The sequence below is a fragment of the Notolepis coatsorum genome (genome assembly GCF_963971535.1).
Source record: "Notolepis coatsorum genome assembly, chromosome: 11".
In the NCBI taxonomy this organism is placed as follows: Eukaryota; Metazoa; Chordata; class Actinopteri; order Aulopiformes; family Paralepididae; genus Notolepis; species Notolepis coatsorum.
The window spans coordinates 104,742,601-104,763,623 of NC_140175.1; the positions used below are offsets into that span (position 1 = coordinate 104,742,601).

Genomic DNA, 21,023 nt, shown 5'->3' on the forward strand with positions numbered 1-21,023 from the left:
GGAGTATCTTCCCCGATACTCTGAACTTCCTTAATTGTCTCAGGTGGTAGAGGTGCTGTTTCGCCTTTTTTACCACAGAGTCTATGTGAGTTGTCCATGTCAGGTCCTCTGTGATGTGGACTCCCAGGTACTTAAAACTGCTCACCCTGTCCACGATAGCCCCATTTATCCCCAGTGGCGTGTGTCCCCTGCTGTATCCGCCTGCATCAAGAAATCAGAATAATCTGTCTGAATCTGCTGTCTTGCTCCTGATTGGTCCTGACTTTACGACCTACTGCAACTAGCGACATGCCTGAACATATCACCTTGTATATATTTACTGTTAGGATCTGTTTAACATTATTATTATTAGATTATTAGATCTGTATATCTGTATGTTGTGTATGTCATAAATGTCACTATAAATTGAAAATGGGGGACCCTGATGTAAACAAGACGAAAGTCTTTCTCTGGTCTGCATCCCCTTAACAATTGTGTGTATTGAGCTGTACTCTATACTGTACCCATTCTGCAATCTGTTAATTAAAGTTTTCAATCAATCAATCAATTGTATTTACCATTTAGTCATATGATTTGTATTGTTATCTTTATTTTTTATATATTTAGTCTATTCCTTGTGTGTTTTTTCTTTGTTGCCTTATAAAGCATCCTTGGTTTTTTTAAAGACACTATATAAATCCAAGCTATTATTATTATTATTATTATTTTATTATTATTATTGTATTATTATTATTATTATTATTATTATTATTATTATTATTATTATTATTATTATTATTATTATTATTATTATTATTATTATTATTATTATTATTATTATTATTATTATTATTATTATTATTATTATTATTATTATTATTATTATTATTATTATTATTATTATTATTATTATTATTATTATTATTATTATTATTATTATTATTATTATTATTATTATTATTATTATTATTATTATTATTATTATTATTATTATTATTATTATTATTATTATTATTATTATTATTATTATTATTATTATTATTATTATTATTATTATTATTATTATTATTATTATTATTATAATTATTTCTGACCTAGGTCTGAGCTGGTGACAGGGCTGACTGGGGAACACAAATCTAAGCAGCCGGAAGTAGTCCAGCTAACAGAGCCTCAGCAGCTCAATAGGGGATATCTGCAGAGCCGCAAGCCCAACGTCTGGGCGGGGCTTCGTGGCTTGGACTAGGTTTGAGACGTTGGGCTTGCGGCTCTGCAGATATACCCTACTCCAGCAGCCAGTGATCCTCAGCTAACAGCGAGCCTAACGGTGTCTGTCTGTGGCATTTATTTACAATATATCTATTATCATTCTGTCTTTGAAAATGGAAGCGGGGCTGAAGCCTTCCTGGTTGTTGTCAGAGACTAGCAAAAGATAAACCCGAGAAGAAAGCGCCTGGTCTGGAAGAAGGAAGCAGAACTTTGACAAGTTATTAACGTTAGTAGCTAACTCGGTTATCTCCTGAGCTAACTGTTTACTATCTCGAGCAGAGAAAGTGGTCAACAGACAAGTAGCTTCTTCAGCTCAGCTCTACCGGATCAATAGCCTGATCGATAGCCTGATCAGTAGCCTGGCGCTGGACCGACAGACAGGTGAGCAGCTGTTAGCATCATGGTCGCTGGCTGCTCTCTAGCTCTATGGTGTCACTCATGTGCTCTTGTTGTTGTCTTTACAAAGCTAACTATGGCTAGCTATCTACACTGATCATTTAAGATGAACAATAACATAGTTCATTAAGTTTCTTTATTAGTTGTCATACAGAAATACAGAATACTTTTGCATTAAATGCTTCTTTCTGTTTTGCTCCTGAGAGTGTGCTAGATAAAATAACAAGATAGTGTAAAATAGTCTCTCTGTGTGTGTGTGTGTGTGTGTGTGTATGTTCACTTTATGTTTATGTTTTTGTAATTTGTGTGAGTGGTGTGTGTATGTTTATGGGTTTGTAATTTGTGTGAGTGGTATATATGTGTGTGTTTGTAATTTGTGTGAGTGGTGTGTGTGTGTGTGTGTGTTTTTAGGACTGTCTCGAATTAAATGATTTAAGGTTCGGACGTTCATTGCTGTTTATGAATGAAGCTCCGAACAAACAACATGTTAAAAAAAATCAGGAATACGATAGGCAGCGAGGTCAAACTTTATTTTTTTTATCCACTTTTTCTCCTTCTTTTTTTCTATTTTTCTCTCATCCCAATTTCGCCTCGCCAATTCTCCCTTCAATTCTACCCTCCCCTGTCTCGAACGTTGCTAGACCATGCCTCCCACTGGTCAGCTGCAATGTGGACCAAGCCTTGCATCAGGAGGAGGCAGCCTGTCACATCTTTTCACCTGCACAGCGCGATCTCTCAGTGGCGAGGAGTAACGCGTCCGTGGGAGGCTCACGCTGCCCCCGATACTTCCTGATTCTGCTGTACAGGCGCACCAACCGACCTGTAGGAGTCGCTGTCCACAACGTCCAATCCCCACCCACCGGCTTTCCCACCCTCTAACACTGCCAATTGTGTTAGTATGAACGACCGGCCAAGCCGGTAGCAACGCAGAGAGCTGTGCTCGATACCAGCATCTCCTGCGTTAGTGGCGAGGGCCTTGCCCACTGCGCCACTCAGCCGCCCAGAGGTAAAACTTTCTGTCGTAATGTTATCACAATGGCAGCTCCGCTCACTGCCTCTGCTTTTAATTTACCATTTTATTCAATAAAGCTATTGGATAATCCAGCTCACAGCTCCGGGGGTTGTCACCAGCTTGGCTGGCCGTTCACACTAATACAATTGGCAGTATTAGAGGGTGGGAGAAGCTGGCGGGGTGGGTCCGGGTCGTTGTAAACAGTGACTCCTACAGTTCGGTCGGGGCGCCTGCTAAGCGCGGATAGGACCTGAGTGGGATCCTTCCACACGCTACGCCCTCTCAATGAGAATCCGCGCTGCCAGGTGAAAAGAAGCGGTTGATTGGCTGGACGTGTGTCGGAGGAAGCACGTGATAGCCTCCACTCTCCCAGACCGACTGGGGGGTAAGTGCGCAGCGACCAGGAAGGGGATTGGGAATTGGCATAACGACTAACATTGGGATGGGAGAAAATCGGAGGAAAATGGAGGGGGAAAAAGATCAATAAAAATAAAGCTATTGGATACTTTTACAATTACCTTAGGAGCTCAATAGTGCAATTGTTTACGTTTATAACCCAGGAATTATTATGCTAATTTAACCGTGTTGATAGGAGACCGGCGATGTGTTTAACATTATTCCAACAAACAATAGTCACCTTGCATTACAATTATTCTGTCAGCCGCTTGGTAAGTGAGAGTCATTATGTTAGCTTCACATTCGCCCAAATGCTTGATTGTGATTGGTCAATAGCGCTCGGTTGCCCATAGCAGCGGTCCGTTGTTACTCGATAACGGACCGCTGCCAGGGGCAACCGAGCAATAATGACCGCTGTTCGCAGCTGGAGCAATTAAGCCCACTGACACACACTGCATCAGTGCAATCAGACACACCTGCCGGCTGCCGGCGATAATAATAATCACTTTATTTGGGCTGACAGAGCCACAGAACAACTGCGTCTGCATTTGATCTCGTCTTGTCGATGGTGTAAAATGAATTAGGTACATTGTTAGTAAGTTAGCCATGTAATAAGCGGGATAATGTATAGCCTATACTCGTAGGCTAGAATACTCGTAGGCGAGGCGCCTCGGTATTCTAAACTCCGTGTCGGTCAATTATTTTGCGACAATGACCTCGTAGCTATACATTATCCCTTACTTATTAATATACAACTCTTACCTGTCCGATGCAAAACTCTTTAACACATTGGGGATGAACCACGGATAAATCCGTGGTTCGAATCCATGCTTAACACATTAACTGCCACGCTTCTATCCATCAATGTATGATCACTGCCACCAGTCTAAGCCTATGGAGATGTTCACCTTCTTTGCAGGGCTATAACTTTTTTAATTGTATTGCTAAATTGACATTACTATGGCCCATTCAACATCGATTAGCTATCGTTCAGGATGTAGGAACGTTATACTTTTTCATTCATATATTCATACGAAAATACCGTCTAGAATATAAGTGTTTTTATCGTTTTCTGCAGTAATTCCTAGAACGCTAGTTATAGGCCTAAACGCATAATATAGATTATCGATTGCAGTTTATTCGCGATACACGCTATATTAAAAAATCCAACTGAATACGATCCTAAACGCTATGACTCATCATGCGCGGATGAAAGGGAGTCGTTTATAATTCCGTGATCGTCAGTAAATGCTTTATGTAGTATGGGTGATATATTGATCAGAGCGGTTTGCATTGAAATGAATAAACAATCACGCTGAAAGTAACGTTACTGTCCTTTTATCGTTCGCCGATGAGACTGGAGGAAAAAGATCCCACTTATTTGACGTCGATCGACTAGATCCATTTCCGGTTTGTATGGCGCAATAAACGCCCAAATCATATAGATTATTTAGTTATGGCAGCGATCCATATACACGGATGTGTGTCTAGAGTCCCGCAACAATATGTGCCTGCCGGACGGCTTTCCGAGATGCACCGAGATCACCAGAGATCCATTTCCGGTTGTAACTCGCCCGATCATCCACCAGGCGGCGGTATTGAAGCGTTGCACGGTTGTGCCGAGTCCCACTGTCTCAGCAGAGGCTGGGTGGTGGAATTATGAATACCATGGTGAAAAAATGAAATATGATCTCAATAACGTCGTACGCCGTGGTTTGCCGGAATTCGCATGACCTTGAAACCCGTCGTACAACGTGATTGGCGGTGGATGTGTTAAAGAACCAACCACGGATATCTCCGTGGCAAGGTTGTTTTGGCTTTTATTCCATTTTAATAACCTATTCAAGGTCGCCGAGCTGCACTGCAGATGTACCCTACTCTTTGAATTCGAAAAAGTGCATTACCGGCCAGATCCTCTTAGGGGTGCTGTATCGATAATGCAGTGTTCCTGTTCCCTGTGGCAGAAGTTGTCTTCTGGATTTCCAATGTAGTTTTCTACTCACCTGAAGCGATCCCTATAGCCTGTTGCACGGAATACCTTTTGGATCGCGGATTTCAGTGTGCAGTAAGGGAATATATCATCAGCCAATGGACATATCGATCTACCAGATGGCGATCGATAACTGGGAAATGGTCTGGGGGATCCAACCGGCTCATGGTCAGATCTTTTTCATGTAAATTACATGCTGATCAGGGCTTGTTATGATACTCAACCAGCCGATCAGCGTATGTGGCTACTGAGACGAACACGGTTATTGGTAATCAATAATCAGAAACGACGCCCCCCCCCCCCCCCTTTCATGCATTCATGCTTGAGGATCGTACCGATCATATGCAGTTTGAGTTTTAACTGTAGCTTCTGTATAACCGAAATGCCAAAAAAATTATTCAGTCTGACACTATAGACACATGTTAACCCTTTTCTCGCCAAGAACGTGTTACCACGTCATTGCTCGCCATGCGTAATCTGCCAATGACGCCGTAAGGCGTCTTTGAGATCAATATTTCAAAAATCTGTGATGGCAATCATATTTCACCCACGGAGACTTGAGACTTGCTGTTGATCTCCTCTCAACTCTCCAACGGTTCAAGACCGCCATCTGGTGGCCGATCGGCGAATCGCCAAAACCGGAAGTGACGCGCCGGAAGTGGTGCTCACCCATATTTCGTCCGGCCACTCGCTATCGCTAGCGGGACTCCAGCTCGACACACTGGATAGCGATCCGTTGCCAATAACTCGATAAACAACATGATTTGGACGTATATAGCATTATACAACCTGGACATGGATCGCATATATCAACATCCCATAATAGCGAACTTTCTGCTCGACGCTGATCGCCCAACGCTACGAGGAAGCTGTGGTGAGGTTCAGCGTGTTTGATTATTATTAAACGTATAATCTGCTCTGATATATATATCGCCCATACTAAATAAATGATTTAACGTCGGCCACGGACTTATAACCCCCCCCCCCCCCCCCGTCACCAGCAGATGATGAGGCATGACGTGTAGGACCTTGTACAATTGAAATTTTTTATCTGACGTCAATCGGTATCAAACTACATTTGATGATCTAATATATGTATTTAGGGCTATAACTCGCATTCTGCAGAATGCTGCAGAAAACGATAAAAACATATTTATACTTTAGACCGTATTTTAGTATGAATATGTGAATGAAAAAGTAGAACGTTGCTACATCCTAAACGATAGATACTTGACGTTGAATGGGCCATAGTAATGTCAATTTAGCAATACAATTTAAAAAGTTATAGCCCTGCAAAGAAGGGGAACATCTCCATAGACTTATAGTGGTGGCAGAGAGTGGATTAAGATCAGAATAATCTGTGGCAGATAAAGGGTTAAAAGTCAAAGTCAACTTTGTCATTTTCCAATTTGTGCAAATTCAATTACGTGCCCCCCTTCCCACGGTGTATATAAAGAGACAATAAACACAAAAGTAACATAGGACACAATATACAACACACAGGACTATGTACAATATAAACAGTGCCTACAATTAAATTAATGAATGAATTAAATAAGAGGTAAAAGAGAACTTAGTGTAAATATTCTTTAATTTGTGTCAACGTTATAAAAATCCTATTGTATTCAACAAATTAATTATGATACAGCACAATGTTCCCTTTCTATCTATTCAAAATCTATGGCCTCGCGATTCCACGGCTGCGCAGTGCAGACAATATATATATTATATACATACGAGGGGGAGGAGACTACATTGGGAGGGGGCAGGGCCAGGGGGAAGGGGGCGGGGCGAAATATCCTGTTTTTTTCAAATCCCAATGTTGACGGCTATGATCCATATTGTAGTACAAAAGAAAACAACAGCTTAGAATCCAGAAGACTGACAATATAGTCACCTCCCCTTTCCTCTTTTTTTTTTACAATCATTTGAATCCTGAATTGAGCTTCTAATGTCAAATGTCAAAATGTCAAAAAGCTAATTCTGAACCATTCAAACGTCCCGGGCCAGCCCTAGTATGTTTGTGTCTGTCATGTGTGTGTGTGTGTGTGTGGTGTGTGTGTGTGTGTGTGTGTGTGTCTATGTTATGTGTTTGTACTTTGTGAGTGGTGTGTGTGTGTGTATGTATGTTTTGTGTGTGAGCAATGTTTGTGTTTATTATAATGTGAGTGTTTTGTGTATGAGTGATGTTTATGTGTTTGTATGAGTAGGCCCGTCACAATAACTACTTTTGTTGGATGATATATTGTCCCAAAAATGATTGTGATAAACGATATTGTTTTATTATTGTAAGACCATTTTATGCCACTGATGTAATATACGATAATATAACGTGACGTGTGCATCTCACTTTATTTGGCCTCAACCAAAGTTGGCATTTCAGTGCTCTCTAGACTGCAAGCCAACGGTCACACATGCAATTTTCTTTCCCTTGGTGGCACTCCATCATTTTGACATATTGCACTGATATTGCTTGTCTTTCTATTAGTTGAGCAACATACCAGGCGTGTCTGACTCCAGCAGTGGTTCTTTTTCGGTCAGGCCCCCGCTAATCATCATCAGTTATGCATGTCAATTTGATAGTATTTTTCATTGCGTACGACGTACGTGCGTCTTTGGAGACCTATTACAGAACGCTCTGCCTTTATTCCAGCGGTTTTCAAACTACGGGTCATGACCCAAAGTGGGGTCGTGGGTAGGCGCATTGGCAAGTAAATTTAGTTTTTTTATAATAATATGCAGTTTTATAAATGTGTATTGATAACATAGTGCTGTAATAACATTTTATTATAAACATGCATGATCAAGTTCAACAACATGGGCTTTTATTTTATATTCCTTAATTCCATGTTGAAATGACATGATACATTAAGTGTGGGGTCGCCAAAAAAAACCTAAATAAAATGGGGTTGTGGTATAAAAAAGTTTGAGAACCCCTGCTCTATTCTATCCGTGCTGCCTCTATTCTATCCGCGCTGCCTCTATTCTATCCGCGCTGCCTCTATTCTATCTATCTATCTATTCTATCTAGGGGCGGCTAGGTGGCGCAGTGGGAAAGGCGCTCGCCACCAACGCAGGAGATGCTGGGTTCGAGCCCAGCTCTCGGCGTTGCTAACTTGCTACCAGCTTGGCTGGTCGTTCATACTAATACAATTGGCAGTATTAGGGGGTGGGAAGCTGGTGGGTGGGGATCGGACGTTGTGGACAGCGACTCCTACAGGTTGGTTGGTGCGCCTGCGCAGTAGAATCAGGAAGTGACGAGGGCGGCGTGTCCCTCCCGCGTCTATACTTTCCGTAGCCGCATTTCTGGCAGACGTTTCTGGTCATGTGACATGTGCGCCCAATAGCGTGACGAGCTGTGTCTTTGCCCATTTCCACGTCAAACAGCCTGCAAACTACCTGGCATTCTATCGCCATGCTCTAAGACAAACTCTAACCTTAACCAACTTCAAAAGAGTGCCTAAGCTTAACCAGTGTAGAAACTGACGTCGGCCAATCAGAGAGAGTCTGCCAGAAATGCGGCTACGGAAAGTAGAAATGTGTCCCTCCCTCGCAGACCCTCGCCACTGAGAGATCGCGCTGTTCAGGTGAAAAGATGCGACGGCTGCCTCCTCGTGTACCGGAGGGGACACGTGATGCAAGGCTTGGTCCACATTGCAGCCGACCAGTGGGAGGCATAGTCTAGCAACGTTCGAGACAGGGGAGGGTAGAATTGGATAATACGAAATTGGGGACGGGAGAAAAATAGAAAAATGGGGAGAAAAAGTAGATAAAAAAAAAAAAAAAATAATAGGCATAAAATAAGTACAATAGTACAATGGACGCTCGAAGGCATGTGAACCCCCCCCAACCCTAATGTGTGTGTGTGTGTGTGTGTGTGTGTGTGTGTGTGTGTGCAGAGCGAGGATGGGGGCCCTCGCAACAAGGTTCCAGTCTGGCTCCTCCTCGGGGCCCGTGGAGGGGGAGGCTGAGGGGGGCCCCTGCAGCGGCGGTAAGCAGGGGGCCTGCGAGTGGAAGAAGAGGCGGCGCAGTGCGGAGTGTGACTGTGACAGTGAACACGAGGACGAGGACGAGCTGCTGCTGGACACACCGCGAAGGTCAGCCACCAGGGGGGGGTGGAGAGCTAGGTCAGCGCGAAGGTCAGCCACCAGGGGGGGGTGGAGAGCTGGGTCACCGCGAAGGTCAGCCACCAGGGGGGGGTGGAGAGCTGGGTCAGCGCGAAGGTCAGCCACCAGGGGGGGGTGGAGAGCTGGGTCACCGCGAAGGTCAGCCACCAGGGGGGGGGGTGGAGAGCTGGGTCAGCGTGAAGGTCAGCCACCAGGGGGGGTGGAGAGCTGGGTCACCGCGAAGGTCAGCCACCAGGGGGGGTGGAGAGCTGGGTCACCGCGAAGGTCAGCCACCAGGGGGGGGTGGAGAGCTGGGTCAGCGTGAAGGTCAGCCACCAGGGGGGGGTGGAGAGCTGGGTCAGCGCGAAGGTCAGCCACCAGGGGGGGGTGGAGAGCTGGGTTCTTTCTAGGTCAGCCACCAGGGGGGGGTGGAGAGCTGGGTCAGCACGAAGGTCAGCCACCAGGGGGGGTGGGGAGCTGGGTCAGCGCGAAGGTCAGCCACCAGGGGGGGGGGGGGGGGTGGGGGGCGGGGGGGGGGGGGTTGGTTCTTTCTAGGTCAGCCACCAGGGGGGGATGGAGAGCTAGGTTCTTCTAGGCTGGGCTCAGTGTGAGGAGTTCCACAGGTTTGGTACAAAGAGATTTAAAAAAAATTGCCAACTTTAAGATAAACTACGATTCCGAGACGCACCTAATAATGTTGCTTGTAAATGTCATATGTTAACTCATTCACTGCCAACAACGATTAAACTTGTTATTGGCCGCCAATCGGTGAACGCCAACAACGAGTATACTCGTTATTTGATTGTTATTTCTTTTATTCGATATTTCCATTCATTATCCATCCAGGGAGCCTGGTGTTATCATAGGGAATGAGTCTGAGATCGCAAAAGTCCAACACCGCCGCCTGGTAGGATGAGGCCGGTATTGCACATCCTTTGAAACTCTGTGTATTGGGCTGTGCGTGGATTATATTGGTCCGGGCGGACTTTTCCATGTCGGGCAAGGTGAGTGGTTGTCCGGATCGGCTTGAGGAGCGCCAAATGCTCCAGATCGATGTTGTATGGCGGATTATGTTGGTGACACGATCGACACCAATACTGGGACTCGCAATCAGATAATTGGAATATTCTTTTTCGGGCACATCCTAGTCAAGGTAAGGGCTATATCATATAACTCTTGCGTTGATCAAAGCATGCCTTCATTGTGATCCGAGCGTATGTGTGTAATGCTAGTCCATAACGTATTCCGTTGGTGACGATCATCATGCATTCGATCATCGATCATCATCATGCATTCATGATGGAACATAATACCAATACTCAATGTCAAATGGGCCATTTTAATCGCCCTGTACTGTAATATTCTAGAACGTTGTCATTTTTCGGCCTATTTATGAATCGTTTTCAAATAAACTCTAGATTATCGATAGTATATGTGTACGTGTGCACGCTGGTGCCGCGCGCTGAAAATCGATTCGCTCAGTTCCTGATTGCTCTTACAGTCAAACAACCATATCACATTATAGGGGAAAAGCTTATATCTCCGTGAAAACGGGTCTGATTATCCTAAGACTGGTAAAATAGATTCCTTACCTGAGATCAGATGGTATCCAAATGGATTATTCCAATTCCTGATCGCCATTCCAAAAATCGATCCTTTTATTGATCCACCGCGTATGTAGTAAAACACATATTACACACTGTGCTGAGGGTCCAGGATGGGTCTGATCGGCTCCGGTTGCATGTGTGAGAGGTAAAATGTGGATTCCGGATTTTTTTTCTCTCGTCCATTTTCATTGAGTCCAATTCAAAAGGGTGCGTTACCATCTGGGAGACGATAGGGGGTGCTTTTTTCACATCTGAGCGCCTGGTGGGGCAGGCTTACCAACGGTAGACTCGGTTGATGAAATATGAATTCAGATCGCTAATAAAAAAAAAAAAACTAGAATTCTCGTGATGGGCATTCAACCCACGGGCTGATAACCCGAGATATCTCGTGATGGGCATTCAAAGTGTTAAATGCCATCATCCCGACAGAGCGGTGTGACGGGGAGCTCTGATGTGTTTGCTTGCTGGTGTTAGCATTAGCTGAAAAGCTAGTTTTAGCTTAACGTTACCTTGGCTAAAGTTGGAGCTATTCATAATCCAGCAATAATGGCTGCAGACCTGCAAGCAAAGTACAGCAAGTTGGCAAAGGAGTATTCCAAGGTAAATCACTTTTTCACCAGTAACGTTGCATTCTTTCCATCTAGCTCACGTTAACTGGCTAACCTAAGTGTCGTCACTGATCGACCTCTCCCACACATGCACGCAATTAATGACATAATGCAGACAGCCATACCGGTGACAATGTTTAGCTTTTAGTGCCAAAGGATAAGAGTCTGAGGCGGAGTCTCAAAAGAGAATGTTGAATATTTATTGTGCATTAAAAATCACAACAGAGCCTCTGCTACTAGCTAACTGAACCGGAGCAGGCTGGATAGGAAGTGCAACAATGTATAACGTCCGTGCGGAACCAATGTCCCAACAACCTTTCCGTGGGTGAACTCATTGAGCATAGTTGTCAATTAATGATACTAATCTATACAATCACCTGTTGTTGAATAAATACCATTACTTTCTAGTTATTACTAAAAACAGTATATATAAAACAATAGCTAAAAAAAAAAGAATTATAAATAAGTTTTATAATTTATATAATATAATTTTTTCTTTTAAATGTATGCACTGGTATCGGATCAGTATCGGTATTGGCCGATACCCAAAGCTTAGGTATCGGAATCGGATCTGGAAGAAAAAAATTGTATCGGAACATCTCTAATTGACACACTTTTCACAAATTGGCTTTGTACACCACTAAAATGGATTTGTCCAAGTCATCCACCACAGTTGTTTTCTGTGACCTTCCTGGTCATTTTGGTGTTGCTGAGCTCACCAGTGCGTTTTTTTTTTTAATATTTAATTATTTTTAAACTTTTTCCGTATTTTTCTCCCAACCCCCAATTTAGTCGTTATGCTAATTCCCTTCCTGGTCGTTGCGCACTTACCCCCTACCGTCGGTCTGGGAGGGTGAAGACTACCACACGCTTCCTCCGACACATGTGGAGTCAACCAACCGCTTCTTTTCACCTGACAGCGAGGACTCTCACTGGGGGAGTGTAACCAGGGAGCGAAATTAACTTTTTGACTCACCGGCCAGTGGCGGGTAGATGGGAAGAATCTACCCGCCAAGCATATTTCTTACCTGCCAAATTTATTTTGATTAAAAAAAAAAATATATATTTTATATAAATTTCTTTTTTAAAATAAAATATATATTATATAATCATACTTGTAGTTGTATTATCTGCGAGACATCGCCACCACGCAATAAGTCAAAATGCTCGCTATCTGCAAACAGCTCCACTGTCTGTGTGTACTCTAGTAGCCTCCAGCTCCAAAAAGGATTCTCCTGTGCTGCAGCGGGACCCTATACTAATACTCTACATCAGGGGTGGCCAACCAGTCAGAGACTAAGAGCCACAAAAAAATGACTGTGGTACCACAAAGAGCCACACCATATACCAGCGTTTCTCAACCTTTTTTTTCAGTCACGGCACCCTTCATGTGTTTATAGGTCTCACCCTCTGGCCTCTGAAGTTGCTAATGTCTTTTTTATTTGGGCCTCACAGGGTTAAAAGTACCCTGTGAGACCCACGGTTGCAAAATTACAAAATCACTTTTAGCCATTTAAAAAAATAATGTTTATTTAAAAAATGTTAAAGGGGAACTATTTTACTATTTCTTTCACTATTTGGGCACTTTTACACAATTCCTGTGAGTCTATGGAACACCTAGGTTTTTTTTTTTTTAAATGCATTGTTTTGTATTTCTAATCAAGTACTAAAAACCGCATTTTTCTACCTCAAGCCGTTTTGAGGCTGGGCTCCAACCACTGTGTGGCCTGGTGCCAACTGCCACATCAACTGCCACATTATTATGCAGCTGAGAAATCTCTGACATCACAGATATGCACATTTTCAGATGACTCAGTTCAGTGAGGGTGAATATTGTGAGAGGAGAATTGGAAGAATTCGCCAATATGAGAATTAGAGACATATATCCTATTAATATAAGTCCACATAGCTAAGAAACAATGGTAAACACTGAAAAAAGCCATTTATAAGATAGTTCCCCTTTAAGCACATGTATAGTCAATTGGTCCTGTTGTTCAGCCTCACAATGCTATTTGATAGTAAATGTGTTTATATGTCCCACCCTCTGGCCTCTGAAGTTGCTAATTTCTTTTTAATTTGGGCCTCACAGGGTTAACCTCTAAAGCCCGAGATATACAGTAAAAGTGTATATTTTCAGCATTATGTTTGTTTACCAATTATTTTAACTGTTATTAGTGAAATATAAGATTATAGAAATCTCAGGGCATTGAGTCGGAAACCGGCGCATATTGACAGGAGGAAGTGGCACAGCCAAAAGTGAGTGTAGTCTTTTGAAGGAAGAGACTCAGGGCTTTCAAATTTCGAAAAACTACCCTACCCAGCTCACACCAGCCCCTGTCAATCATCTGACATCTGGATTTACTTTTTAATTTCTCTTATTTTTTGGGATTATCTCCCACAAACCTGAACGTTATTGCCATAAAACAGAACGCAGTTAGTTTCTCTACCTTTCTGTGAACGTCTTGCAAAAAACGGTGTTGCAATATGATGAAGAATGGTGGAGAAATTTACATTATAAAAAAGATGGCAGAATTCAGTACTGTATCTACAAAACCTTCTGTTTAATCATCTTCCCTTTATTCATTTGCTTAGATTTTTCAGGTCTGGTCAATTTTAGCATGGTATTATTTACAGTCAAAGATATATTTTTTTTTAAATAGAATTGATATTCTCCTTTGGTTCATTACAATTTACTCAAGCCTAGTAACAGACACACTATTTCTGACACTGATCCATATATGTCCCTAGATTCAGATACCAAGAACATGCAAATGGACCATTTAAAAAAAAATTGTAAATGTTTATTCTACGTCCTTATGGAATGAGTGACATAAAAAAAAAAAAGGTAATTTTTTTTTTTTTTTTTTTTTTTTTTTTTAATTTTTTTTTATGGATGGAAGAGCCGCACATTGACGGGCAAAGAGCCGCATGCGGCTCGCGAGCCGCGGGTTGGCCACCCCTGCTCTACATTCAGCATGCAGGGATTCTCCGGCGCTGCAGCTGGACCCTATTGGTATAATGTTAGGGTTCTTTGGTCAAATCACATTCATAAAGCCCTCAGCTACAATACGCATTGAATCAATGTTATAAGACATTGATATCAGGAGCTATCTGTAGCTACTTCTAGCCCGCTAGGTAACGTTAAGACAATTTAGTTTACTGGGACATATAGATCTAACGTGAGCTAGCTAACGAGGGAACGGAGGTATTATGCACTCGAGTCGACTATTGCTGGAGCATTTGTTGATATCAGTAGCTAGCCAGCTAGATACCGTTAGACAATGCCTCGTCATGTATTAAACTAAAAGTGAATAGTTGACTGGGTCATTGTTTAAACAGTAACGGTAGCTCATGGAGGTCCGGTCTAGACTAGAGCAGACTGCCTCTGTGTTTATACGAGCAGAAGCCAATAGTATCCCGCTGCAGGGCTGGGCAGATATGACTCGTTGCCACGGTTTCTTTAAAAATAAGAGTATCATACGAACCGAATGCTGCTAACTGCCGGAGCCATCGATATTATGACTGGAGCTGCGCTTGGAGCGGAAATGAGACCCGCACAGATTTTCAAAATAAGAGTATCGTTATGAACTACACGTCTACACGCCACACGGCGGGCAGACCCCCCAGTGGCAAGCGCCAAAGGTAAAAACTGAGCGCCCCTGGCGGGCGGCGGGCTTTAATTTCGCCCCCTGAGTGTAACGTGTGGGAGGATCACACTACCTCCCCCAGTTCCCTTCCTTGCTGAGCAGGCGCCCCGACCGACCTGTAGGAGTCGCTGTTTACAACGACCAGGATACATACCCCACCGGCTTCCCACCCGCTAACACTGCCAATTGTGTCAGTATGGACGACCGACCAAGCCGGAGGTACCGCTGACAGCTGGATTCGATCCCAGTGTCTCTGCGGTGGTAGGCAGGCGCTTAGTCCATTGCGCTACCCAGCCGCCCCACGTTCTTTCTTTTTAAGAGTGCACCAAACAGTTGATTTGGCCACACGTAATGTTTTGGCTATCTCTCTGATGGGTTTGTTTTGGTTTTCCTGCCTAACGATGGCTTGCTTCACTGATAGTGACGGCTCCCTGGACCTCGTATTGACAGTTTGACAGCAACAGATTCCAAATGCAAACTAGGCCCGGTTTTCGTTTCAGTTTTCAGTTTCAGTTTCAGAATGCTACGTAATGGCAGGCAAGTTAGACATCGTTTTTGCCTCCTGAGCACAGTGATGTATATACATGTAGTACAATGTCAAAGCAGTAGGTGGCAGTAGGTGGCGATGTAGTTCAAACATGAAGGCCATTTTCAACCAATCAGAAAAGTTGAATGTGCCAATACACTTCCTGCTAAAAATCAACAATCCACCATCTTTAAATGCCTCGCGTGAGCCATTTAGCCAACGTAGCATTTATTTTTCAGCAAAGAAAGTGCAATAAACAAAACGGATACATTCACTGTGTGTTCTGCCTCATTTGTTGATGAAACAAAACTAACATCAACACAATTGACCACCAATAGCGGATAGTTTAGTCTCACAAAAAGATCTCCGATGTTGTTAGCTACATGCTAATGTGAATGGCATTCTCCCTGTATATAGTTAGCATCGAGGCTATTAACGTAGTAACGTTAACGCTATTAGAAATGGATTTAACAGATTGCAGAATGGGTACAATACGGCTCAATACACACAATTGTTAAGGGTATGCAGACTGTTGTAGTTTTGGACTGGGCTCCTTATAACAATAACTTGACAACACGTTGGTAGCCGCAGCTACTTGGGACAGCTCTGCTGTAAACACTGGAAATAACCGTGCATGTCTCTACTGCGCATGGGCATTGGGCAGAACGGCTCCGTATCTGGCTCGCGCAGATTACATGGCACCATTGTCGGCGAGTTTCCAAAACGAAAACACATTTTCAGCGTTCCCGCTAGGGGAATGCGTTTACCTGCCAAAACTGTGTTTCTTTTTAACTTGGACATGCAAACGTAATCATTCAGCAACAAAAACAAAAACAATAACCCCAGTGTAACCATGGCCTAAATAATGAGGGGAAAACCACACACCTGGCCACAGAACAGCTGAGCGGCCAATTGTCCAATTCCTTTTGTTCCCTTAAAAAGGAGTCACAAATTGTTGTTATTCCTACACCATTCATGATTTGGGTGTAAATACCCCCAAATTAAAGCTGAAACACTTAAAGCAGATAATTATTGTTTCATTTCAAAGCTATTGTGGTGGTGTACAGAGCCAAAACTATCAGAATTGTGTTGATGTCCAAATAGTTATGGCCCTGACCGTATTTTTTAAAGGCTCATTATTACTGTTTTGTATTTCTCTGCAATGTAGCCCAGTGTTTTAACAGTGTTACTTGTAAAAAGTTAGAAATAACACTGTTCTCACACAGGAAAAAACATATTATTGTGATATCATAACCTTATCGCCCAGCCCTAAATAGAAGGCAGCCTCAAAAGACACACCCGATTGACAAGCAGTGAAATGAAGACATTATTGATGATGAGTGTTGATGATCCTACTCTGTGCTATAGCACCAATTTCATCTTCATCAATTTCATCTTTTACATTTATCTCTAGGATGTTCCTTTAACTGTTAACCCTTTACAGGAAGAAGCTTAAGAGCACATCCTCCTACATCTACCAGACTCTCTTCCTGAACGGAGAAAACAGTGACATCAAGATCTGTGCTCTGGGACAGGAATGGAACCTCCATAAGATCTACCTTTGTCAGGTAATGCGTGCGCACACACACACACACACACACACACGCGCACACACACACACACACACACACGTCACACACACACACACACACACACACACACACACACACACACACACACACACACACACACACACACACACACACACACACACACACACACACACACACACACACACACAGAGACAGCGAGAACACACACACACACACAGCAAACATATATACACACACACACACACTTTATTAAGGCCATTTCACTGTTGAGGTCTGCTTCTGTACAAAGGAAACAAATAATAGTTTGATATTGTTGTTCTCAGGGATGTGATTTCTCCGTTTTTAACCGGATTTCAGTTTTTTCTGACCTAAATTCACGATAAAAAAATATATATAAAAAGAAAAGAAAGTGTAAAATATAAAAAAATAAAAATAAAAAATGTATATAATATGTTTTGATTATTTTTCCACCTGGTCTAAGCTAAACGCAAAAGCAACATTTATCAGACCTGCTATTCTTGCATAACAGATTTTCATTGGCTATCGACCTGAGAGCAAAAGAAAAGCAAAAGAGTCCATTAGTCCAACTGCAGCCCTTCGCAGTAGGCAAGACTTCCAGAGGAGGCGGTTACAGGTGTTGCACAATCTGGTTGCAAAGAAGAAAAGACAAGGTCCTAACATTAGTGTTTGAGCCAGGATGACTTGGGAGGGGTCAAGATCATTTTCTTTGTCCCTTTCCTCTCCCACCTTCCTTTTCCCTGTGAACAGTTCAATATAAATAAAAAGTGTTCATTCATTCAAATGGAGTGTTTATAAAAATAAAATATATATATAGTTTAAAAAATGTTCATTTTTTTTTCTTAAGGCGCAATCACATCCCTGGTTCTCTCTCTGTCTCTCTGTCTCTCTCTGTCTCGGTCTCTGTCTCTCTCTCTGTCTCTGTCCCTGTCTCTCTCTGTCTCTCTCTCTGTCTCTCTATCTCTCTGTCTCTTTCTCTGTCTCTCTTTCTGTCTCTCTCTGTCTGTCTGTCTCTCTCCTCTGTCTGTCTGTCTCTCTCGCGGTCTCTCTCTGTCTGTCTCGGTCTCTCTCGGTCTCGGTCTCTCCCTGTCTCTCTGTCTCTTTCTCTGTCTGTCTGTCTGTCTGTCTGTCTGTCTGTCTGTCTGTCTGTCTGTCTGTCTCTCTCTCTCTCTCTCTCTCTCTCTCTCTCTCTCTCTCTCTCTCTCTCTCTCTCTCTCTGGGTCTCTCTGTCTCTTTCTCTCTCTGTCTCTTTCTCTCTCTCTCTCTCTCTCTGGGTCTCTCTGTCTCTTTCTCTCTCTCTCTCTCTCTCTCGGTCTCTCTCTCTCTCTCGGTCTCTCGGTCTCTCGGTCTCTCGGTCTCTCGGTCTCTCGGTCTCTCTCTCTCTCTCTCTCTCTCTCTCTCTCTCTCTCTCTCTCTCTCTCTCTCTCTCTCTCTCTCTCTCTCTCTCTTTCTCTCTTTCTCTCTTTCTCTCTTTCTCTCTTTCTCTCTTTCTTCTTTCTTTCTTTCAGTCAGGGTATTTCTCCAGTATGTTTAGCGGTTCCTGGAAGGAGTCCAACATGGAGGTGATTGAGTTGGAGATTCCTGACCACAACATTGACATAGAAGGTATGTAACCTGGTTCATTATAATCATCTTTATCATGTAACCTGGTTCATTATAATCATCTTTATCATGTAACCTGGTTCATTATAATCATCTTCATCATGTAACCTGGTTAATTATAGCCATCTTTATCATGTAACCTGGTTCATTATTGTCATCACGTAACCTGGTTCATTATAATCATCTTCATCATGTAACCTGGTTCATTATAACCATCTTTATCATGTAACCTGGTTCATTATAGCCATCTTTATCACGTAACCTGGTTCATTATAATCATCTTCATCATGTAACCTGGTTCATTATAACCATCTTTATCATATAACCTGGTTCATTATAATCATCTTTATCATGTAACCTGGTTCATTATAGCCATCGTTATCACGTAACCTGGTTCATTATAATCATCTTCATCATGTAACCTGGTTCATTATAACCATCTTTATCATGTAACCGGGTTCATTATAATCATCGTTATCATATAACCTGGTTCAATATAACCATCTTTATCATGTAACTTGGTTCATTATAACCATCTTTATCATGTAACCTGGTTCATTATAACCATCTTTATCATGTAACCTGGTTCATTATAATCATCGTTATCATATAACCTGGTTCAATATAACCATCTTTATCATGTAACCTGGTTCATTATAACCATCTTTATCATGTAACCTGGTTCATTATAATCATCTTTATCATATAACCTGGTTCAATATAACATCTTTATCATGTAACCTGGTTCATTATAATCATCTTTATCATATAACCTGGTTAATTATAATCATCTTTATCATATAACCTGGTTCATTATAACCATCTTTATCATGTAACCTGGTTCATTATAACCATCTTTATCATGTAACCTGGTTCATTATAATCATCTTTATCATGTAACCTGGTTCATTATAACCATCTTTATCATGTAACCTGGTTCAATATAACCATCTTTATCATGTAACCTGGTTCATTATAACCATCTTTATCATGTAACCTGGTTCATTATAACCATCTTTATCATGTAACCTGGTTCATTATAACCATCTTCATCATGTAACCTGGTTCATTATAACCATCTTTATCACGTAACCTGGTTCATTATAACATCTTTATCATATAACCTGGTTCATTATAACCATCTTTATCATGTAACCTGGTTCATTATAACCATCTTTATCATGTAACCTGGTTCATTATAACCATCTTTATCATGTAACCTGGTTCATTATAACCATCTTTATCATGTAACCTGGTTCATTATAATCATCTTTATCATGTAACCTGGTTCATTATAATCATCTTTATCATGTAACCTGGTTCATTATAATCATCTTTATCATATAACCTGGTTCATTATAGCCATCTTTATCATATAACCTGGTTCATTATAATCATCTTTATCATGTAACCTGGTTCATTATAACCATCTTTATCATGTAACCTGGTTCATTATAGCCATCTTTATCATGTAACCTGGTTCATTATAGCCATCTTTATCACGTAACCTGGTTCATTATAGCCATCGTTATCACGTAACCTGGTTCATTATAATCATCTTTATCATGTAACCGGGTTCATTATAATCATCGTTATTGTTGTGAAGGGCCATATTAAAGCTGAGAATCTACATTTATTGTTTTATATACATTGTATATTATTTATATATACACGTTATATCCCTTTAAGCCTGCGTGTAAATCATAGTAATATTCACTTTCCTTATGGATAATGCCCCCTGACGGCGGCGCCAGGCAGTCTCGCACTCAGACAGGTGCAAGGGGCGAGTTTGGGGCAAGTCAGGACATGCCCTTGGCAGTGTATTGATTCCGGGCAAGTGGTTAGGTTTGGAACTAGATAATCACTTAAGTATATATGCTGGCGCAGGTGCGCACAGCAGCAGTTCGTTCATCAAGTTCGTCTAAAGTGTGACAAGTTCGGTAACAGTGAAGTGAGCAGCAGTGCGTCTAACAGAGCGTGGAGAACCACGTGCGAATAGAATAGTAAAGTGTCAGAGTTTAATGCAGTAACGTCAAGTTCGACCTAATCTAATGTGAAGTAAATAGTTGTTCATTTATTGTATATCGTGCAACCACAGTTCGTTCGTGTGGAGCATTGGACATGTGCACAGGAGAACCAGCGGCGGTGATTGCAGAACCATTACTGGTTGGATTATATTGATTTGGAACGTGTTACCCGGAGAAGAGCCTCGTTGATTTCCACTATCGTGTGGGATTTAACCTCGTGAGGATTACACTCGGGCTGGCCTCATGGACAGAGGCTGGCTAGCTATCATCGTTTGCTATCGAGCATTTGG

At 42.2% G+C, this 21,023-nt stretch overlaps 1 protein-coding gene across 2 annotated transcripts in view; it reads left to right on the forward strand.

Annotated features, from left to right (window-relative positions):
* Positions 1 to 1,281: 1,281 nt before the first annotated feature.
* Positions 1,282 to 21,023, forward strand: part of gmcl1 (germ cell-less, spermatogenesis associated) — a 71,797-nt gene continuing 52,055 nt past the window's right edge. For both annotated transcript variants that reach the window (XM_084324321.1, XM_084324322.1), the window contains exons 1-4: positions 1,282 to 1,626; positions 8,939 to 9,136; positions 16,978 to 17,101; positions 18,613 to 18,709. In XM_084324321.1, the coding sequence (XP_084180447.1) occupies positions 8,946 to 9,136; positions 16,978 to 17,101; positions 18,613 to 18,709 (412 nt within the window). In that variant the 5' untranslated portion in view covers positions 1,282 to 1,626; positions 8,939 to 8,945. The remainder of the gene's footprint in view (positions 1,627 to 8,938; positions 9,137 to 16,977; positions 17,102 to 18,612; positions 18,710 to 21,023) is intronic.